This window comes from Oryx dammah, unplaced genomic scaffold, assembly GCF_014754425.2.
Source record: "Oryx dammah isolate SB20612 unplaced genomic scaffold, SCBI_Odam_1.1 HiC_scaffold_8, whole genome shotgun sequence".
NCBI lineage: Eukaryota > Metazoa > Chordata > Mammalia > Artiodactyla > Bovidae > Oryx > Oryx dammah.
In genome coordinates, this window is record NW_024070192.1 from 20,117,836 (window position 1) to 20,141,033 (window position 23,198).

General features: G+C 51.7%; 1 protein-coding gene across 1 annotated transcript; it reads left to right on the top strand.

The window, feature by feature from the left end:
- Window positions 1–1,174: 1,174 nt before the first annotated feature.
- Window positions 1,175–23,198, top strand: RAB5C (RAB5C, member RAS oncogene family). The gene is made up of 6 exons (XM_040245352.1): window positions 1,175–1,300; window positions 18,395–18,648; window positions 20,108–20,259; window positions 20,465–20,587; window positions 21,656–21,749; window positions 22,280–23,198. Exons 2-6 carry the CDS (start codon window positions 18,483–18,485, stop codon window positions 22,393–22,395), a joined length of 651 nt encoding a protein of 216 aa, XP_040101286.1. The 5' UTR covers window positions 1,175–1,300; window positions 18,395–18,482; the 3' UTR covers window positions 22,396–23,198.

Sequence of the window (23,198 nt, forward strand, 5' to 3'; positions counted from 1 at the left end):
ATCACTGCAGGGGTGGATGTTATGGATGCTGTTAGAAAGAAGCACCCTGGTGACCAGTTGGAACTAGATGTGGGCAGTTTTGCGGCAGGTTGTCCCAGAGAGGTTGCCAGGTCGATTCTCCAGCTCAGGCTCCAAAGTGTGATTGGTGTTGGCTGGCAGCATAGGAATGATGCCCATAGCTATCTCTGGGGTGAGTTTTGATTCCATACAGTTTCTGAGTAGTGTCCCTGGGGATGGGATGCAGAAGTAGAAGAGATACTGGTTTGTGTTGAGGCGTTGGGGGTGAGGGGCGGGGGAGGGCAGAAGCAAAAATGGTCCTAATTCATATTGTGTTGTTCAGTCACTAAGTCGTGTCCGTGTCGGACTCTGCAACCCCACACACTGAAGCACACCAGGGGAACAGAAAAAACAGAAATAGTCCCGATCCATATGAGGGGCAAACTGGGGCAAACAGAAGTGGTTCCAATCTGCATTTATGGAAGGATGGGGAGAACTAAGGCAGAAGTGATCCGGTTCTGTATTTGGCATCAGAGAATAGAGCAGGTTCTGGTTGGGGAGGGGAGAGGCAGGGCAGAGGCGGAGGTTGGGGTTGAGCCAAAGGCGAAGCGTCCTGGTTAACAGCTGGGAAATAGAGCTCTTCCCACCCAGTAGCCTCCAGAGAGCCCTTCTGATAGCGACTCCATCATCTTCCCATCTCAGAATGTCCCTAACAGTCGGGCTACCAGAACTGACTTGGCCTTAAAGTGCCGAGAGGCTTCTCTGGGCTAGCGAATGCTGAAGACTGGTCCACGCAGCCTCACGTGCATATTCACTCACACCATGTTTTTCCTTTTTCATTTCTGCACACACAGCCTTCTGCCCTGTCGCAACGCTCTGCCACTCGACTCCCCTCGGGGCGCCAGGAACCCGCGATGACGCGGTCGGCGGTCCTGGCCTTAAAGAGTTCCCGGCCGGGCTCCGCCTAGCCGGCAGCCGGCTCCACCCTAAGCTAAGTCCCAGGCTGCCACCGACTCCTCCCAAAGCTGCGAACTACAAGTCCCGCCATCCTTCGCGCGCTCTCTCCCGCCTCTCCTGCGCCCTAAGCCGGCGCTGCCAGTGAGTCGGCCTCGAGTACCTCCCATTGGTCTCTCTGCCCTGTCAGTCACCTGAGAGTACTGAGGGGCGGGTCAGAGGTGGAGATCCGGATCCGGAGCGGCTGAAAGGCGGAAGTGGAGGCCGGAGCCTGGGACACCGCCGGGGGGAGAGGAGCGGAGCCTGTCCGAGCCCCGGCCCCAAGTAACGCCGCCGCCCCGGAGCCGCCGTGAGTGTGCCTGACCTGGGACCCAGTGTCTCTTTCGTGTTGAAGACTCTCCGGGGCAGCCTTTCCTCCCGCCCAACCCTGGCTTAGGGAGATACTGATCCCTCCCCCGATCCGTAGCCCCTTCTTAAGGGACTCCCCAGGCGTCGAGCCAAAGCTGGGAGATCTCTTCTTTCCTTCCCTTATCTGCCCTTCCTGAGCCTTTGGAAATCTCTGTGGCTCTTCTCTGGCCTGTCTGGTCCGAATGTGGGAGGGAGAGACCCTAAGTTCCTCTCCCTCTGCTCCCAGAATTGGAGGAATCTTTGTCAGGTGTGAAGGATCTTGTCCCCCTTCTCTTTCAGAGGTTGCCCGGAGTGTTGTCTGTCGCCTTTTTCCTGCCCCTCACTCCCCATCCCATAAAAACAGTTGTCCCTCCAGCCCTGGAAGAATTTTATCTCGATTTCCTGGGGCTGGGGCGGGGTGGGGGTGGGGGTCCTGGGTAAGACTGCTCCCCCAACTCCTTAACTTCCTCTCTCTCCTGAAGCCAGAGAGCCACCCAGGATCTCAGCAGAGTTTAAAGTCTGGATCACTCTTTAGGAATGAGCTGTCTTCTTGTCTTGCCCCCTCAGCCCCTGTCCTCTAGTTGTGTTGTTCTCTTGAGTGTATCGCTCACTCTTCCTGCCTCTGAACAATTTAGCTGAGGTTTGCTCAATCCTAGCTACAGATCACATAGATCAGGGTGGCTCTGCCCATTCATTATCTTCTCTCTCCCCTCCTCCTCCCCACTTGCTGGAGTCCCAGCCCTGTCCTCCCAGAGCACGTGAGTGGTTCCAAGCTGCCTCAGAGGGGACTGCTCCTCCTGGGACTGCTGTCTGTTGGTCTTTAGGGAAGAAGGAAAAGACCAAAAATAAAGAGTCTGGAACTAAAGAGTCCTGGGCTATCTCTTCCCATCCCTATACAAGCACACTTACCTCCTTGATCAACAGGTCTCACCACTTTTAGTCCCAGGGTCTATTTCCATTCCCCTCTGGGCTTGATCATGTAAATCGTAGATTACAGAGAATTAAGTTGAGGTCACAGTAGCACCTCTGGGTTCTTAATGTGTTCATTTTTTGTAGCCCAAGGAATTCCCACACATGCCAGAAAGTGCTGATTTCTCCTAGCTTCTCCGAGTGACGGCCTGTACTGACATCTGATCCTTGTCCACTGCTTAGGACTTAGGTGTATGAAATGGCTGCTGTCTCAGACCAGGCTGGGAGGTTCTTTGTTATGTGGCCAAAGTACAGGCCAGAGACTGTACCTTAATGAGTGCAGCCTGACTCTGAAGGCCATGACTGACTCTTGCTGTCTACAGTGGAGGAAGGGAGGGAAGGCCATGCAATTTTTGGGAATTTCTGAAGCTCTTCAGTGTTCTGGGCCATCTTTACTGCCCTTGGATGCTCCTTACAAGTATTCCAGTTGTTTTGCCTTGAGATCTTTTTGACCTCTTTTGGACAGTGTCTGACTCCTATGAACTTTCAAGCTAGACCTAGGATGCACTTATTTCATTTTTTATTGAACAACAAAAAAACCTTGTTAGTGTCAACAGTCAGGTCACAAGCTCTCTCTCTGTCTCTCTGAACTTCTTCCGAGATTGCTGGAGACTTCTGTGACCAACCTAGTTTCTCTAGTCTGGCCAGTCTGTGTTCCTGAGGGGCAAAGCCAGAGAAGCTGGCTGCTCTCTGGCCATTGGTCTCTGACCAAACTTACCTCCTCAGTACTGGGGTGTAGTTTCTGGGAGTCCTGGGATGAGGCTAGCTAGCTTTCTGAGGAGACCTTTGTCTGGGCTTGGTCTCCCAGCTCTGATTCTAAAGCAGGCTTTTGAAGGAGAAGCTCTCCCTTTCAGAGAGACAGGAAGGCGTTAGTGTCCTGGGTTAGGCATGTACTTCTGTCATCCAGAGATTATAGAGTCCAAGCAGAGATCTGACACTGCTTGGCAGAGAGAGGGAGGGCTCTGTGTGGGACAGAAGCCCATCCCCTCTGATGCCCTTCTTCTGTTGTCTTGCCTCTGACAAACAGTAGGCCTTTTTCTGCCTTTATACTGTGGAAGGGTGGTAACAACTAATTTTTTATAAATCAGTTTAAAGTTGCCAAGTTCTTTTCACACGTGTTCCTCACAAGAGTGCTGGAAGATTGTGGGACTTGTATGTCCACTTTAGAGACGATGCTGAAGGAACTTAAGTGGCTAGCCTTAGATTACACAGTCGGAAGAAGATCGAACTGGGTCTGTTTTGGGATTTGATGTGCCTCATCTTCCCTAATAGCGGGTCCTCCTTTGGTCTGTTTTTGGAAGGAATGAACATTCGGATGGGCAAGCAGTGGCCTAGGTGCATCCTCACCAGTGACAACCTCCTCTGAGTCTGGTTTTCCGCCCCACCCTCACCCTACCCTCCTGTCTTCTTTCACCCCTGTTTCTGGGGACCATGGCAGTTATGAGTCCCAAGTCAGGACCCCTCAGGGCCTGAGAGTGCATGCATCTGCATGCCATTAATTTCTTGGGAATCTGAAAGTCATGATGGCTGGAAAATGAAAGCAAAAGTGAGTGGACTCATGGTCCCTCTGGGCAGGGTGAAGGGCACAGAGAGTTGGCGGAGCTGGCCTCTGCTTAGCCTCCCGATTCTCCCCTGGTGCTGCCTACTGCTTGCAGTGGGAAGAATGTGGCAGTCCACCAGGGGCTCCTTTCACTGGAGTTTACATGGAAACACAGAATAAGGTCAGAAATTTAAATTCAACCCCACCAACCAAGTACTTCTCAAAAGGACCCTTCTTCCTCTAACCCTTGCCTGGTAAACAGAGGTGGTGTGGTGGGGTGGAAGGCACGAGAGCTTTAGAGTCAACCAGGCCTGAGTTGTCATCTGGACTCCCTCATGTACCAGCTGTGTGACCTTGGACTTGTTGACCTCTCTGAGCCTCTCTTTCTTCCAGTAAAATGGGGATACAAAATATCTTGCCAAAGTGGAAACAAAGGGGACAAAGAAGTTAGTCTGTTCCCTGGCACAGAATAGATACTCACAAGGTCCATGGGCTTTTGAAGGTACATCATAATTTATCCCTAGGATTCTGAGTCAGTGTTTCTGCCAGTTTTTACTGTGATGCCTGGTGCTTGGCTGGATGCTTGTTGCCATGTTGTCTCGTTCCGTGGATGGGGAACAGAATTGATGTAGGTTGTGTTCCCATTTTACAGAAGAGAATGCTGAGGCCCTGGTTCTGCTCCTCCCACTGGGGGTTCTCAGACCCACTGGATACTCAGAACCATGGATCTTTGCATCTCCTAGGGACTTCAGTCTTACTCAGTTTTAGACGTTTTTATATTCAAATAATCCTGAATCTCTTATAGATTGGAATGCAAAATTTGCATATATTTAAGCTAAAACAGGAAACTTGAGGACAATATTTTCGTTCCTGCAGGCTGCTTTGGGTTCAATTCCCAGATTTCTGGGCTTTTGCATTTTCTCTCACCTGAGTTGAGTCAGGGGTACTTTTGTTGGGGCCATCTGAGAAGTATCACTTCAGATAGGATTTGTAAACTAGGATGTCCCCCAACCCAGGTAATAGTGCTTTCAAGAGCCTTGACAGAGTAGAACTGGAGTATTTCTTTTTTTTTTTTTTTTGGAGTGTTTCTTAAGAAGTTCTCTGCATTAATAGCTTGGTACCATAGAAGGTTGGTTTTCAGAGTAACTACCCCATCTCCTGTATATAGGAACAATCATCCAAATAAAAGCTACATTTTTGAATTGTGCTTCCTGTGTGCAAGGACAGACTGACTGCATTCAGTCCCCAGGTTATGGTGGAGTGAGTGGCAGAGCAGGAGGAAAGTTGAAAGTATGTGTTCGGGCCCCTCCTCACCCCGTCTCTGGGTGCACTGTGCACTTTTCCCTTTGCGTGGAAGGCCCTTCTCTGCCTCCCGCCTGTGAGCCGCAGTGCCCAGCTTTTCTCTCAAAGCGCAGCTGGAACATCACTTCTCTGTGAAGCCCTCTTCCCCCGAGGGAGTCTGAGGGCTTTCCTCTTGCTTGTGCTTTCCTTTCATTGCTTGTGGTCTGCCTCCTTGTCTAGTGAATAAGCTCCGTGGGGGCACCACTTGTGGCCTATTCTATCTCTGTGCCATCCTGGCACCCAGCATAGCAGGCCCCCACTGTGGTTGTCCAAGGAAAGGGCAGACATTCAGACCTGCCCCTGAAGCAGATGGCAGCCTGTTTCCTCTAACTCACCCAGCGAGGATGCGGTGAGCCTGAGATTCAGGCTCACATCCCTCTGATCCATTTCTTCATCTAGCTGCCACATAGTTGCTCAGAGATAGGAAAGCAGACAGGTAAACAGGATGAATGCTACAGTACAGGTAACAGAAGGGGCAGAGACAGGCCACCAACTCAATTTCTAGAGGGTAGAGCTCTCCGGATATCACGTCCCACACGAGCTTTCATCGGGAAAGGGCACGGCCGCGGCCGTCCATGGTCTGCTGCCTGCCTCCCAGCGCCCGTGCACCTGGTCGCTGTGCCCCCGGAGCTGTGTGTGGTGGTGGGGTAGTGCTGACCCCAGGCCAGGGTTTGGCAAGGGCTGATGGAAGTGAACTCGGCTCTGGTCCCTGGGTCCTCGCTTGCACGTCTGCACAAGGCTCATTCTTGTAAGAGTGGGCCTGAGAAAGTGGTGTTGGCAGAAAAATTGCAAGGGTCCTAGAGTTTTTGCCCAAACTGCACCCCCCCCCCAACTCCCACATGGTTTCCACTGTGATTAATATCTTACATTAGTATTGTACATGTGTTACAATTAATGAACCAGTTATGCATTATTTTAACTAAAGTCCACAGTTTATTCACAGTTGCCTTTTTATAAAAGTTAATTACTTGGTTGATCTGGCGGTGCCAGGTCTTGGTTGCGGCACACAGGGTCTTCGGTCTTCACTGTGGCGTGCAGGCTCTTAGTTGCAGCCTATAGGGTCTAGTTCCCTGACCGGGGATTAAACCCGGGCTCCCTGCATTGGGAGCGAAGACTCTTACCACTGGACTGCCAGGGAAATCCCACATTTCCTTGGTTTTTATCTAGTGTTCTTTTTCTGTTCCAGGATCCCATATAGGACACCACGTTACCTTCAGTTGTTATATCTCTGTAGGTTCCTCTCAGCTGTACATTTTTTTAGACTCTGCTTGTTCTTGATGACCTTGACGGTTTTGAGGAATAATGGTCAGATATTTTATAGCATATCTTTCAGTTGGGATTGGCCTAGTATTTTCCTCACAGCCATACTGGGGCTATGGGTTTTGGGGAGGAAGACCACAGAGCTAAAGTGCCGTTCTCACCACATCATATCAAGGATACGTACGCTCTGCGCCGGCTGAGGTGTTTGTCGGGCTTTCCCACATCATCATCTCCCCTGCCCCTTTTTGTGCTCTCCTCCTTGGAAGGAAGCCCCTCTGAGAAGTCCACACTGGAGAGGTGGGGAGTTATGCTCCTCGCCTCCCGGGCAGAGGATCTGCATGGGTTGTTTCGAATTCTCGTACACACAAGATTTGGCTGTTCTCCCCCGTTTATGTATTCAATGAGGTATATCAGTATGGTCTCGTGGGTGTTTATTTCACACTGCAGTTTATAATCCAGTGCTGCTTTATTGTTCAGGTTGTCCCAGCTTTGGTCCCTGGGAGCTCTTTCAGCTCCCTTTGGCCTACCCCCATCCTCTCGGGGTGTTTTGGTTTTCAGTTTTGTAAGCACTTCCTTACTTTTTGGCACTGCAGGGTGCTTCATGCTTACCTTGTGTGTTTCCTGGCCTGGTCCTAGAATCAGCTGGCTCTGCAGGGCCCCTCCTTTTTAGCAAATGCTTCCTCTCAGCTGCGTTGATATGGAGTTATATGGTTGGGCTCAAGTTATTTCTCCTCTTGATGGTTAGTCATAGTTGCTGAAGCCTCCAGGTACAGCCAGGGTGGAGCTGCACCTGGGCAATCCACCCCGGGAGACTCCTGGGAGCTGACCCCAGTGGCCAGCAGCTGCTTCTCCATACTTCTCCTACCCTCTGCCTGATGCTTTTCGACTGAGCCCAAAATGGTCGGATTTGGTATTTACTTTGGAATTTACTATCCATTTGGAAGGATGAGGCTCATAACCATTCCTGTATTTCAGGTACTAAGTTCTCCAGCCAAACCTGCCAGAACTCTTGAGTCTGGTAGGCGAGTCCCCGTGGTCCAGGCCAGCATTCTATTGCTGTCATTCAGAAACAGACCTCCTCTTTGAGAGGGCTTGCACAGGGTCTGTGGCTCCAGGCAGGCTCAGGGCAGGCTGTCACTTTGAGCTGTCATCCTGAATCACTGAATAGCTTAAATCCTTCTGTTGTTCTGTCATCCCTCTGAAGATGTGTAACCTGCTGGAAACACTTAACTTGGGACCTGAACAGGAGTTGGTTTACAAGCTTCTTGCCTTCTGTTCAGAGCTCCGTGTGTGTCCCCTTCAGGTGGCTCTGTCAGAAGCATCCCAGGCGTGGGGGAGGGCGTGGGTGGCCTCCCGAACCCTGGCTACTCTGCTAGTCATCAGATTGCTCTCTGTGTGGCTCTGAAGGCTGTGATGATTAATGACACCAGTTTCCAAATCTCTAGCATTTGCAGCCTGGTGTTTTAAAAGGAACTCTGGTGTCTTTGTCAGCTGTCCTAGCGCTGTCCCCTCCCCCTCTCCATAACTGAACTACTTCTTCCCTTTCCTGAAAGAGGCTCTGAGATGGAAGGAACGCCGTTTGGCTTTACAATGTTTCATGTGGTGGGACTTTTATTTTTTTTAAAGAGTTCTTGTTTGCCTGGTTGGGGGCTTTCACTCAATGTTGATTGTTTTTTTTGTTGTTGTTTTTTTTTTTTTCTGGACAATGGTGGTGGTCCCCACCCTCTGTTCTCCTGGCTTTGGAAGTCAGTCTCCAGAGAATACAAGGTTATGGTTGTTTACAGGACAGAGGACATCAGCAGTGAGCCGGTCCTTTTTCTCAGGCACTGGGGGAAGTTGTTGTCTTAGTCCATTTGGGCAGCTGTACAAAATTACAGCAGACTGGGTGACTTACAAACAAAGAAATTTACTTCTCACACTTCTGGAAGCTGGAAGTACAAGATCAGGGGGCCAGCATGGTTGGGTTCTGGTGGAGGCCCTCTTCCAGGTTGCAGACTGCCCACCTCTGGCTGTGTCCTTGTGTGCTGGAAGAGGCAAGGGAGTTCTCTGGGAGTCTCTTTCATTAATAAAAGGGCACTCATCCCACTCATGAGGGCTCTGCCCTCACAGCCTCACCTCCCAAAGGCCCCACCTCCAAACACCATCCCAGTGGGCATTAGGGTTTCAACATAGGCATTTGGGAGAGGAACAGAAGTATTCAGAGTCAAGCTGTTGTCCTCCTCAGCACGCCCTCCAGATGAGGGGCACTGATACATGGGGTCCGGGAAAACTGGAAGCAAAAGCAATACATGAATAAATAGCGTTGGAACATTCGGGTGGAGGACTCCGCTTTGTTGGGACCTCCCTGCCACAAACGTTTACAGGGAGAGCTCTCCCTGCGTCAGCTCGCCCTCAAGTGCTTGGTTGAGTCTTTTCTGCATCCTTCCCCAGCAGCCCTGGGAGATGGGTGGTGCTAATCTCTGTTTTGCACGTGGGGAGGTGGGTTCAGTGATGCAGTACAGACTCACCCTAGGAACTGGCAACTCTCGGACCTGAATCTTGTCTGACTCCAGCCCTCATGCTCTGAGGTTCTGTCTGGAGTGCGGAAGCGTCTCTTCCTCTGGGCTATGGCTCTGTTGAGGGACACGAACCGTATGGCAGATGGGTGTGTGTCGCAGCCTTGAGCTACCCCATTCGCTTGCCAGACCTAACCAGTCTGTATGTGCCTCGCAGGCTCGGTTCACCACACTGATGCACACCCACTGTGCGTCAGGTTTGATGTTATGTGCTGTTAAAACAAAGGGAAACCCATAGTCTGCCTTTGAGTATTTTATATTATGATCGTTTCATCTGCAGCAATGCCCTTAGTTTCTCTCACTTTCTCACTTCCAGCCCTCAAGCCCCCAAGTTCTCCAGCCTCTTGCCACCCACCACAGTCATGAAAATGGGGCCATGAAATAGAAGTGTGATTCACTCATTGAAACCTGTTGAGACCCATGCATTGCCTGACTTCTTCCCCTCACCCATCGACATTTTGTACGACAAAAATTTAACAATGGAGAGATCAGCCTAAAATATTGTTCTTTGGGATGCAGGCTCCCTGGAGCAGCCATCATCCCTCAGACCCCACAGCAGGAAGTTTGACCTTGTTTCTTGGTGGCTGGGAAGCCTCTGACCATAGCGTTTGGGATGTCTGAGCAGGAGGAATTTGGTTTGCTAGATCTAATACCTGATTCTTTCCCCCTGCTTGCCTGTGAAGCATGACCTCTGCCCTCTGCTCTCTGTTGAGGAGCTAAGGGCAAAACAAAAGCGGGGCAGTAACTTAAACCGGCTTTCTTTCTTTCCTTTTTTTTTTTTTGTTAAGGACAGGAAGGGTTTGTGAGAGGTGTCAGTTGTTGGTATGAGTAGCTCAGTAGGCAAGTGTTGCTGATGACCCTGACTTTCAGCAAAGGTTTTTGGAGGCTTTTCTGGCCTGGGGCTGCCGTGGAAGCCGCCGCTGTCCAGGCGTGTACTCCTGGCCCCTGCAGAGACCTTCCCAAGACAGAGGACTCAGCGGGCCCTGCGCTATTGAGATCCTAGTTAGCGCTGTCTTGGGAAATGAACTGTAGGATCATGAGCAGCTCAGACAGAGGAATCATGAGGCTTGTGGGTTGGCCGGTATCCTACACCCATTCTGACTGGCTTCCATGTGACTCAGACTCCATCCTGGGACCATAGTAGGTATAGGCTGGGATGAGGGAGGAAGCTTGCCCGCTCTCTTCTTTGCGTTCCACCCAGCCCTGGCAGGTGAAGAACCCGGGGATGGAGCGAGGGTGGGGAGCCACCACACCACCATTCATCCCATTCCCCCTCCCCTGTAGCTGGATGCAGAGGGGTTTGTGCCACCAAAAAAGCATCAGACTTCCAGTGGGGCTTTTGCTCGAGGCTTCTTAGAGAGCTGCCCTACATGGGGCCAGAGATTCTGACATAGCCTTGAGGACTGAGGTGTGCCGAGCTGGAGGCCAGGCCGTCTTAGGGAGAGAGTCTCTTAGTGGCTGTGGTAGGCCCGTGCGCCCCCAGGACCTCTTCAAATCAGTAGGCAGGACAAGCCTCACCTGGTGTAGCTGCAGGCAGACCCCTGTCTGTCTGGCCTTCCTCACCACCCTGCCACCCAAGTGACCAGCAGAGAACTCTAGCGCTGCCCCTGGGTCCCAGGGCCCTTGGATGGATGGTATGGATGGGCACACTGGCCAGGCCATGTCAGCAGATCCCAGTAGATAAGCCCCCGCCCCTCAGCAGCCTTTTTGCCCATGGGCATAGGAAGAAAGGGCCTGGAGGTTTCCATCCAGCGCTGACTCCGCTGTCCGCCTCTCCAGGGAGTCCATCTGTGGTCGAGGGTTGAGAAAGCAGCTTGGAGATCGGGGAAAGATTTCTTGGGGCTCTTGCTGGGGCCAGGCACGGGGAGGCCAGGGCTCCGACCTCAGGGGTGGCTTTCACCCAGCTCCTCCTGGCATCTGTGCTGAGCGACACTGCCAGCCTCCCCTACCAGGGAGAGGGCTGCAGGAGCAGCCACGCTCTGTCCGGGCTGTTCCTTGGCACGGCTCCAGACACAGGGGAAGGCCCACGCAGTCCCGTGTAACCAAGGTGTGTGCCTCTTGGTGTCCCTGCATGCGGTCCCTTCGGCAGGTGTTGGTATAGCTGGTGGACCCCATGCTCACAGCCTCACTGCAGTGCAGGGGTCTAGGCCCCCAACCCTGTGGAGTCTCCCTGCTGGAAGAGAACAGGGAAACTGCTCCAGGTTGAGGGAGTTGGGCGGGCTGGGGCAAATTCCACGGCCTGTCCCGGCAGTAGGGCCCTCCCCTCTCACTCCCTCTGAGTCCCCCTCTGGGATAATTTCTCTCCCTGTCCCCTGGACAGGGAGTCACGTGCTGTGACTGTAAAGGCAGCGCCCCTTCCCTCTCCTCCTGCTTCCATCTCCCCCAAGCCCCTTCCTTTGTGGGATGAGACTGCAGCCCTGGCCCGACACACCGTCATATTCTCCCCAGATCTCAACCTGCATGCACTGCTAAGCTTCTGGCTTCCAGGGCCCAGCTGCCTCTGTTACACACTCCAGATGAGACTCAGGCCCTCGGTGTGGTGATTCCACACAGTTGCCAGTGGTCACGCAGGGAGGACATGCCTCTCTTTGAGTCCACCCCTAAACCCTTTTCCCTCTGGACTGCTTGGGGAGTGCAGAGAGTCTCACCACTGTAACCTCTTTCTCCACACTGAAAAGACATCAGCGTCAGCTTTTCCATGAAGCTTTAAACAACCTTAAAATTCTTTAACCCACAATTAAGTACAAACCATAAGTATATTCTTAATATGTATGCAGCAGGCACATTTGTTTATGTTAAATCCTACTATCTCGCCCCTTGTTTGGGTATCTTTGCTCTCTTGGTCCTCTTCTAATTCAGACAGCATTTTTTTGATTGTCTTTACTCTGCATCTTGTAATACTAAAATGTAAAATATTTTATCTATAGGGTAGTTAGATTGGTCTCATGTTTCTAAACTTTAAGTTTTCATTGCTGTATGCAAAATTCTGTACCAGCAGCATTTTTAATCTTTTCATTGACATGTAACTTATATACAGAGAAACTTACAAGTCTTAAGTGCATTTTTGCTTGTGTAGACATCCATGTGGGTGCGCCTGGTGGCTCAGTGGTAAAGAATCCACCTGCCAGTGCAGGAGATGCAGGTTTGATCCCTGGGTTGGGGAGATCCCCTGGAGAAGGAAATGGCAGCCCACTCCAGTACTCCTGCCTGGAGAATCCCATGGACAGAGGAGAGCCTGGCAGGCTCCCGTCCTGCTGCAGCTGCTGTGTAGTTTCTAAGTTGCATATGACTCTCTGTGGCCTTGTGGGCTGTGGGCTGCAGCCTAAGCTCTTGCCCACAGACTGTAGCCTGGAGCCCCTGGGGACGCAGAAGAGTTGAACACAATTTAGCAACTGAACAACAACAGACATTCATGTGTCTGCCTCCCAAATCAAGATACAGAACTTTTCCATCCAACAGCATGCTTTTTTTTAGTTTGATACAAAACTCCTTTTTCCACAGTTAAAAGCCATATTTTTTGGTGGCCCTGTTACTCTTGGTGGATGTAGTGATATTATTAATATTCTTGGGCTTTCTGTCTCTGACTGGGGAGCCTTGCTGGAGTTGTAATCCTGGGCTCGGGCTCTGCCACCACCCGGCTGTGACCCTGGGCAGGTCACTTCGCCTCCCCTTCACCTCCTCTGTGATTGTGAAGAGAAGCTTTGAGCTTTGACAACCAATGAGTCAAAACTAGTTAGTTAGGCTCTTGGTAGTGTGACAACCTTGCTGTTCACAAGTCCCTCACCTTCAGGAGGATACTGTGCCATGCACTCTGCATGTTGTTTCATTTAATCTTGTTTCATTTAACAACGCTGTGTGATTGGTGTTAGGTAATACCATTTACTAGATAAGGGACAAGGGACTGAAGCTGACAGCGGTCACTCGTCTGACTTGGCCAAGGTCACTCAGGCTTTAACCAAACCCAGTTCAGCCTCCCAAGTCCTGACTGCTAATAGTGCTAGGAAAGGGCGTGGCACCTCCTGTGGTTCTTGGCTCCTGTCTCTCTGGATCTGCCACCAGCTGGAGGCCGGGGTAGTTCTGCTGTGCGTCTGCCCTCTGGTCCTGGGTGCCAGTCTTGGTGGTTCTGGTTTTCCCCTGTGCTTTTAAGTCTCGGAGTGAATCAGCTCCCCTGCCGATCTGAGCTTTTTAATGTCTTACACCTTAGATTTAAAAAAGAAATTTGTGTTTATTTTATTTTGGCTCTGCTGGGGCTTCGTTGCCGCTGCTTTCTCTGGTTGTGATGTGCAGGCTTCTCGTCGCAGGGGCTTCTCTTGTTATGGAGCATGGGCTCAGTAGTTGTGCACGGGCTTAGTTGTTCTAAGGTTTGTAGGGTCTTCCCAGACCAGGAGTCCAACCCGTGTCCCCTCACTGGCAGGCTGATTCTTAACCACTGGATCACCAGGGAAGTCCCCCCACCTTACCTTTTGAACCTAATTACCTCTCCTACCTTCCCTGATTTGCTCATTCTCTTTAAGCTAACAGGTTGCTTCTGCTGTCCTCTTGCCCAATTCTCACCATGTTAAATATTCAGGAATGCTTTTATCCAGAGTAAAGTATAGCTGAAGAGTCACCGGCCAGCACCCCCCAACCCCCAAGGCTAACCTTGAGTAAGCAAGTCTAGAGTCTCAGTCCAGCCTCTGGCCAAAACGAAATCTGGTTTCCCTAATCTGCTCACTATCCACGCTGTGCTGGGACTCTCAGCTAGAGGAAGTTTCTGAAGCAAACAGGAAGTTCGAGAGACACCCACCAGCTGGAATTGCTCACTCTTTACCAGGAAGGACAGAGCGTATCAAGTGGGTGACTTCATGGATTAGAGAAGGGAAAGGTGAACTTTTCGAGTATGGATGCTGGGAGCAAGGGTGACATTCCAGCAGCATCTGGTGTCTTGGAGAGCGCTTCAGGTGTTGGGTAGAGCCAAGAGCCAGTCCTCACCCCCAGCTTGCTCCACCTGTACTGTCCACAGTACCCAGCTGGGGGCGCCTTTCTGTCTCATTTTCCTCCCTCCTTCCTGTGCCAGCTGCAACTTTTGGGCTTAAATCAGCCACGTAGAATCACTTAGGGAACTTATTTTTATTTTATTATTTTAGGTTTTTGGCCATGCTTCACAGCTTGTGGGATCTTAGTTCACTGACCAGGGATTGAACCTGGGCTCTTAGCAGTGAAAGCGCTGAGTCCTAACCACTGGACTGCCAGGGAATTACTAGGAAACTTATTTTATTTTTTGTTGTTATGTTTTGTTTTTTTAATTAATTAATTTTTTTGGCTGCTCCAGGTCTCAGTTGCATCATGCTGGAGCTTTCATGGTGGTGCACAGGCTCTGGAGTGTACGGACTTCAGTAGCTGCAGAGTGCAGGCTTAATTGCCCTAAGACATGTGGGGTTCCTCGATCAGGGATGGAACCCAAGTCTCTTGCATTGGAAGGCAGATTCTTAACCACTGGACCACTCGGAAAGTCCCAAAGAGACTTATTTTAAAAAACACTGATTTCTAGACTCCACTCCTAGAGATTCTGGATTCAGTTGGTCAGCCCTATTTTCTAAACCTAATGGGTGATTCTGATGGAAAAAAGTTTGAGATCCACTGACCTGGTGGCTTAGACAGTAGAATTTGCCTGCAATTCAGGAGACTCGGGTTTGATCCCTGGGTCGGGAAGATCCCCTGGAGAAGGGAATAGCTGCTCACTCCAGTATTCTTGCCTGGAGAATTCCATGGACAGAGGAGCCTGGCGGGCTACAGTCTACAGCAGAGTCGGACACGACTGGGTGACGAAGCATGCGTGCGCTGAGCAAGACCTAAGTGTCTAGAGGTCAGAACAGCAGCATCCTGCTCTTTTTTTTCCCTCTTTCTCTTACCCCCTTGGTTTCAGGCTGGGCTGGGCATGTACCTGTTAGGCCTGTTCATGGGCCAGAATGTTTAGGAGCTCGGATCCCTTCTGCCCTTTCTTGTGCCCCGTGGAGAAAGGTGTAGGGTGTCTCCGCTCTCACAGTCTCTCCCAATTGCCTTGAGGATTGGGAGTGGTGCTTGTTCTAGTGGCCTCTGAACGAACCAAGTTCTGATATGGAGCATGGGGTGGTGGGTGGCTGGGTCATGGTGAGAAAGGGCCCTCACAGTGGGTCTGAAGCTCGACACATTTCAGCAGCTTCATGAAAATATCCAGGAGGAAATTCATTCCAGTCGTGTTTTTCCTGGTGCTGGAGAAACTGGTTATATATATATATACACACACACATACATGTTTTGGCTTATTCTATATCTTATAAGAAACTTTGACCATAACTTCAGCTCTTCAAGAGAATTGGATGGATTTCGGTCTGAAAGAAGACTGACTTTTACTGTGTCATTTGGGGTTAGAATGCCACCACTTGACTGCACCTATGGGTAATCTAGCTGCTGGTTCAGGAGGAAAGGTTCCCAGACAGAAGCCCAGTTCAGTGAATTCACGTTTACCACCTGCCGGGGGTCCATCTCTGATTTCCCAGTCTTGGGAGGGGAGGGCCTAGGGCTTCCTGGGGCCTTGGAGTATGGCCTTTGCCTGTCTTAGGCACCTCCATGTCTCCGTGTGCCCTTGGTGACGAAATCAACTTCCTCTGTGCCTTAGTGTCTGGGAAGGTTCAAGACCTTGGCTCATGTGATCACTGAGTGGGGCCAGGAAAACCACGAGGCAGCAGGCCATAAAAAAATGCTGTGTGTGCCTGCTCAGGTGTCTCTGCAAGGCAGGACTGGCATCCAGGAAGAACATGTCCCCAGCCAGTTTGTACTAGGCAGAGCACCTGCAGTGAGTTATAAAATGCAGACGCCAGGCCCTTCTCCAGCCTATACCGGAACCTCCGGGGGCTGACTGCACGAGTGGTTTCGTTGTGTAGACTGGGTTGAGAACCACTGCATAAAAATTATATGTCTCTTCTTCTGACTTGTTTAAAAAAATCAGAGTTGTCTGGGCAGGTTTGGAAACCCACTGGCTTGATAAGAGCAAGACTTACGTGTTACCTCTATTTTTCTTGATTTGTGAGTGCTGGTTACCCCCCGCCCCAGTAACCCTCAGCCCCGGCTGTTTTGGTTTTCTTGGAATTGTGTCTTCACCTCCTGTTCCCCTTTCCCCACTCATTCATACCTCCTTCTCCAGTGCCCCGGCCGCTCTCTGTTGCTGGGCCAAGATCACGCATCACGTGGACTCGTGGTACTAACCGGCCCGTAATTCCACTGTGGTTTCGCACTGTTGCTGTCGCCTGGCCCTGGGCAGCTCCTCCCACTGGTGGCAAAAGTACACAGGGACTTCAGGGTGGCTGCGTTTGGCAGCCAGAGCCAGCCCTTGCTGGGCCAGGAAACTACTGCCACAAAAGGAGAGTCTCATTCACCCAGCTGCTCAAAACCAAACACAGAAGGAGGGCATTGCCTCCACAGTGCCCCCTACAGCGGGGACCGTGGCTGGCATCCAGGTTCCCTCAGCACATTCTGGGTGGCTCTGAGCAGGGCAGTTAACACCTGAGCAGCAGGCTATATCTGAAAAATAGGAGATGGTTTTACAGCCTAAAGGAGATGCTGGTTGTGCAGTTGTTCAGTAAATGTCAGCTGTCTCTGAAAACCATTTCATTTGCTGAGCGCTCTTTGAATTCCCTGTTTGTTCAGAACATTGAGAGGAAGGCGACAAAAGAGCCGAAAGCACAGGCCTGGCCTCAAGGGCGCAGCGTAGGGTCTTGCCAGTATCACTGACTGGGGTGAAAAGAGAAAGCATCTGAAGCTAGAAAATATTTCAAAACTAGCATTTCTTGTCACCAAGTGAGGACTCCCCCCCCATACTTCCTTCCGTGTGCTCTTGGGGAATAGGTGGCCCCCGCTTCAAACCTCTTTTCCTTTAGAGCCGTCCAGAAAGGAAACTCTTGTTCCTGGTTAGTGAATCACTCTTCCTGAAGCTCACTTTTTAAGCGAGTTGCTGGGAGAACTTGGACGTGGAGAAACGATTTGAGGTTGCACAAAGCAAGCCCTTTGTGCCTGCTTCTCACATGAGCACAGACCACTGCTTCTCACAAACACCCCCCTTTTTCATTCACACCCCTTCCTTTGACTGGCGGGGAACGTGCTCCCTGTGCTCGGGGGCCAGTCGGGCTGTCTTGCTCTGAAACCCTTCCTGCATAGACTCTGTGCTGCAAAGGGCAGTCTCATCCCAACCTTTTCTTCTCAGCTTAGGTTCAGATGGCCCACAGAGTCTTCAGGATACAATACCTGCTCACAGAGCTCATTTGCCAGACATTCTGTGTACATTCTCATACCGGGTAATCTTCTAGAAGCTTCTGGAGATGGGTGCCTCAGCCTTCTTTTCAGTCCCAGCCACCACTAACAGAGTGACCAAGATGTCAGTGGAGGAACCCCAGCTCCAGGTGGGGTGGGGGATACGCAGGTCTTGGCTCCCGCGTTTGTCTCCGCCCATCCACACCTCCCCCCTTGCCCTCCTCCATGTCACCCTCTGACTCTGCCAGCAGAGAATGGAACTGGGGTCTCTATTTAAAAGGGAAATTTGGCAGCCCTTCTGACTGCCAGCAGAGCTGGCTGGCTGTGGTGTGTGTTTGGTTTTGTGTGTGTTTGGTTTTTTAATGTGTGTGAGACTTCTGGGCCATCAGAAATGAGAGAGCTGGTGGGGGGCGGGGGGAGAGGCTCAGGAGGAGGGAGTGAAATGAAGCTTTGATTCCAGCACACAGTCCAGCCTCAGATTGAGAAAGTTGGTCAGTCCTTCGGGAGATGACAGACAGAACGACTCTTTTGATAACAACTTGCACCTGGCCAGGTCCTGGTCCCTAAATGCCCACGAGGTTGACCAAGCACCTTGTCTGAGAAGCTTTCCACAGGGACTCCCCGTTCCCTGGTTGGCCTCACCTCCCACTCTGGCTTTGCTTAGAGGCGGGCTGTGATCTGAGCTACCAGGCCAGAGGTCCATTGTTTGTTGAGCTAGATCCTAGAATCTTCTGAGCCAGTTTTTGATGCCCCATGTTGCCTGTTGACTTACCCATCAGTCACCAGGCTGGCAGGTGCCCATTCCTTTCCTTTGGGTGTTAACTTGTATGTGAATGTACATTTCTGGGGTTGGGAAGTCAGTGTGTTTGCTGAGAACTGTGAGCCTAGAGTTGGGTGACCACTTTTCTCTTTACCATCAGATGGTTGTAGGGCCAAGAGATGTGAGTTACAGCCTAGTAAGGGCTCGTGTCCTAACTTCTGGAAGAGTGGGGCAGGATGTAGGGGGAGAGGGGAGGCAGTCAGCCAGGTCGTCAAGGAGGGCAGAGGGAGTGACCTGTGGTTTAAGAGGGGCTCACTGGGCCACAGTCTTTGTACTAACCCAGTACTTCTGATCTCTCCCTTATAGTTGGAGTCCCCCTCCCCACTAAGTGCCTCTTTGCATAGCACCGGCCCCTGCCCCCACGCTCACTGGTACCACTACAGCGGGACGGGCCATGGCGGGTCGGGGAGGCGCAGCACGACCCAACGGACCAGCTGCTGGGAACAAGATCTGTCAGTTTAAGCTGGTCCTGCTGGGGGAGTCCGCGGTGGGCAAATCCAGCCTCGTCCTCCGCTTCGTCAAGGGTCAGTTCCACGAGTACCAGGAGAGCACAATTGGAGGTGAGTGGGCCCGAGGGCAGGGATGGTGGCCTCAGGGAAGTGGAATAAATGCCTGGGCATCGAGGAGAAGGGACACTAACTGTCCACAGGCTAAGCATGCCTCAGGCAGCAGCAGCTCGCCTCCCCTAAGCCCTAGGATTGAATCCACCAGCTGGTCTCCATGTCTGTGTCCCAACAGACATTTAGTGAGAATAATCTGAGAGACTAAAACCGCCTTCTTCCCCTGGTTCCACCTCTTGGTTTACTTGTGTGGCCCGAGGTACACTCCTCACCGACCTGGGACAGGAGGGCTCCATGTGGATCTCTGAGGATTCTTACCTTCTTACCACAACCAGGCAGTGCATCAACCCTGGAATGGGGAATTGGCCTTGTGAGTGGGCTGGTGTTTCTGAAGCTGACCTTTAGCCCTTCTTGAGCTCAGAACCTGTCACTGATTTCCTACTGATTTCCTAGCATGTAGCTTGTGACGGTCTGGTCTCAGCCTCCTGCCTCAGTGGCTGGTATACTCCTCGAGGGGCTGGGGCTGACCTCGGGCTTGAGTCATCCTTCTTCTACCCTCTTGGTTTGGTAGGAGGTTTCCAGGCAGCTGGAAACAGAAAGGGCCATGTCAGCAGTCTTCGGCTGCCTCCTCAGCACTCCAGTCAGGAGCTGAGAGGGGGAAGTGAGGCAGTGCCCCAGGCCCCTCAGGGAGGTGTGGGGTGGGTGGCCGCAGAGGGCCAGCTTCCTCCACAGAGCTGCCCGGAGTCCTCTGCTGGCTCTCCCGCCTGCCAGTCCCAGCTCCAAGACTCTTCCTTCGAAGCACATGCACAGGTGCCGAGTGTTCCCCTGCCTCCTCCGGCCAAAGATAGGGTCACTGTGTTCCCTGAAGGTCGAGCCAGTCAGGAGTGAGTTGAGGGCAAAGGCAAGGGTGGCGGCAGCCAGCGTGCCTGGAGGTGGCACGGGCAGCAGTGGGAAGCCAGTCCCCCAGCCTCTGCCTGGCAGTGGCACGGCGTGTACTTCATTCTTCCCCAATATAGCTGAACGTGTGAGAGTGTCCTCAGGACACCAAAGGCCAGCAACACCCCTGGGCTGGAGCAGAGAGAGGGGCTCGGAGTGTTCTCTGATGGGAGAGCAGAGGCGTTGGGCCCACCCTTTTATGCTTGGAGCCCGGTTTCTCCTGTAGTCTTCCTCCCCTGCCCCTGTTGCGGTCCTTCAGGGAGGGCTTCTGCAATAGCTTCCCTTCTCCTCCCACTCCCGCCTGGCCGGGTCTGTAAAGCCTGTGCAGCCCCGGTCCCCTCGACACACAGAAGCACCAGGTCTGCCTGCCATGCTCAGCTGCTCTGGCTGCCAGCTTGGGGGTTTTCGCTGCCCCCCTCAGCAGCAGGCTTCTGAGCGCCAGCGCCTGGATGGCTCAGCACAGATGTGTGGGGGTGTCTTCTCAGCTCTTCCGCACCTGGTAACACCGCCTTTCCTCTTCCAGCGGCCTTCCTCACACAGACCGTCTGCTTGGACGACACAACAGTCAAGTTTGAGATCTGGGACACAGCTGGACAGGAGCGGTATCACAGCCTGGCCCCCATGTACTATCGGGGGGCCCAGGCTGCCATCGTGGTCTACGACATCACCAACACAGTAAAGACTTTCTCTTGCTTCTCCACCCTTTGTTCCTGTTTGGGGTGTGGGCACATTTCCTCTGGTGTTGGCAGGCGTCTCTCCAGAATCTTTAGGGTGGTGGCATCTTAGACACCTGGGCGCTGTCAGCTCCAGCCTCTCCAGCGAGCGGCCCTGGGCAGAAGGCCCGCTCTGTCCTGCTGACGCTCTGGCCCTGTTTCCCCAGGATACCTTTGCACGGGCCAAGAACTGGGTGAAGGAGTTACAGAGGCAGGCCAGCCCCAACATCGTCATCGCACTTGCAGGCAACAAGGCAGACCTGGCCAGCAAGAGAGCCGTGGAGTTCCAGGTGGGGGACAGAGCAGACGTGGGGGGAGGACGAGCTGGCTCCACTAGGCTTCCCCAGGCTGCTCGGGCTTTGCGAAGGACTGCCATGGGTGGTGGTAGGGGAGCTTCTGTCTGAGTCCCCTCACAGCTCGAGCACAGCCTAAAGGGAGTGTCGTCCGCTGCTCTGCCTTCTGTGTTCATCAGGGTTTGGTGTGTGTGTGTGTGTAGATAGCAGAAGCTTCAGCTTACTTTTTCTGTAAACTGACTTTTTAACAAAACAGTAAAAAACTTTTTTTTTTTTAAACACATGCACATCGGAAATTTTTAACAGTACAGGAAAGTATATAGGATGAAATTTGGGTCTCTAACCCTAGAAACTCAGTCCCCCTCCCCCCAACTTCCTCTCAATTTCTTGTCTTTCTGGAAAATATACCCAAGTCTTGTTGTTCAGTTGATAAATCGTGTCCAACTCTTTGTGACCCCATGAACTGCAGCACGCCAGGCTTCCCTGTCCTTTACTATCTCCTTGAGTTTGCTCAAACTCATGTCCATTGAGTTTGCCATCCAACCATCTCATCCTCTGTCACCCTCTTCTCTTGCCCTCAATCTTTCTCAGCTTCAGGGTGTTTTCCAGTGAGTTGGCTCTTTGCATCAGGCCAATGAATCTCTTTCTTTACATACTGTGTGTTTTTTTTTAACCAGTTCCCACCTGATGGATTTCTAGGCTGTGTGTAATTACAAAAGACTAGAAACAGTGCCGTAGTCAACATCCACATACTTTTGTCCAAGTGTGTGAGTATATTTATTTGTAGGATAACTTTCTAGAAATATTTTCTAGCCTAGTAATTTTGAAAAGCAAGAGGGCAGAACTGGGGCCCATGGATACTTGAGTCAGACATCTGCTGATGTGTGTGAGCTGAGAGGTGCTGTGTGTGACATGGAGAACTCAGAACAGAGGTGCCTTAGGCCTGAAACCCGCTGCATCGTGTCTGTCGTATGGAAGACACTCATCAGGGACCGTTGTTCTCCTGGGTCTCAGCCCCTGCCAGTGTTTCCCTCCCACTCACTTTCTCACCTCTGTCCAAATCAGGAAGCACAAGCCTATGCAGAGGACAACAGTTTGCTGTTCATGGAGACATCAGCAAAGACTGCGATGAACGTGAATGAAATTTTCATGGCAATAGGTAAGTGGCCTCTGTTCCCTTCCCCCAGCCAGGGTGTATTACTTGCTTGCTGTCCTGTCATAGGTCTGTGGGGTCCCTTCATCAACAGATCTTTTACCATTTTTAATACTTAGATAAAATTGTGTTCTTTTTCATCTCTCAGATAAATATAGTTCACTCCAGGAATTTCTAAAACCTGAGCCCAAGTCTCAGCACTTCACTTCCAGACCCTTTATTGTACCACCATCTAAAACTATACATCACCAGCTCCCTACCCACTACTTAGGATTTTTTTCCCCCCTCCTTTGGCTCTAGAGTCATCCTGTGTGGGTTTGAATCCTCACTCTCCCACTGATTAAACTCTGTGGTCCTGGGAGAGTTATTTAACCCCTCTTCGTCTCAGTTTTCTGAAAGACCCAGAACGCACTTGGCGCGTAGCAGTGAAGCCATCAGTATGCTGGATATCACTGATTGGGTGGTACCCAAGTGGCCTTGGGAAGAGTGCTGGGGTTCCCTCACAAACACACATCTTCCTGTTCCTCTCCCAACAGCTAAGAAGCTTCCCAAGAACGAACCCCAGAATGCAGCTGGTGCTCCGGGCCGGAACCGAGGCGTGGACCTCCAGGAGAACAACCCCGCCAGCCGGAGCCAGTGCTGCAGCAACTGAGCCCCCCTTGCCTGCCCACTGCCCCCACCTCCTCCGCCTCAACGACCCGACTGGAATCCACTCTAACCAATCGCACTTAACGACTCGGGCCACCACTGGGGGGCAGGGGGAGGGGTCCACCATGATTTCTCCGTATCATTTTGATCATAGGCCGGAGTGAGTTATTCCACCTGCACCTTTCTGTACAAATACTAATTCAATTTTAAGTCTTAAGTCACTTTTTTAATATATATGATCTGCTCTTCCCATTTCCTGCCCTTTCTACTGCTCTCCCCCTCTTCTTCTGCTGGTAGTAGCCACGTGCCCCTGTTCCACCCCGACCCTGGTGTGTGGGGAGGCAGGGTTTGGATCAGTTACCCTTCTTCCCCTCTTGCTGATTAGCGGGCTCAGCAGGAGCATCCATATCCTTACTGTGTCTGGAGTGTGCTTGGTTCTGGGTGGCGGAGCAGGCCCTTGGGGCCAGGGAAGGGAGAGGCAGCTCTTCCCTCAGCTGGCGGTCATCAGGCTACAGCGCCCGCCTTACCCCCCAACTCACAGCTGGGAGAGAAACCACAGCATTACCACAGCATTATTGTGACAGCCACGAACCCATTGCTCATAGCCCTCTTCCCCCTCGTCCTTGGTCACCCTGACCTCTGGCTCTGAGCCCTGTTCTGACCAAATCACGATGATGAGTATTTGGGGGTGGGTGGGTAAGGGGGGGTAGTGGGAGGGAACGGAACCAACTTTTTCTGTATTTTGTATTGTATGTTTTCTTCAACATGTAACCAATCAGTATCTTGTCAATATAGTCAGCCGATCGA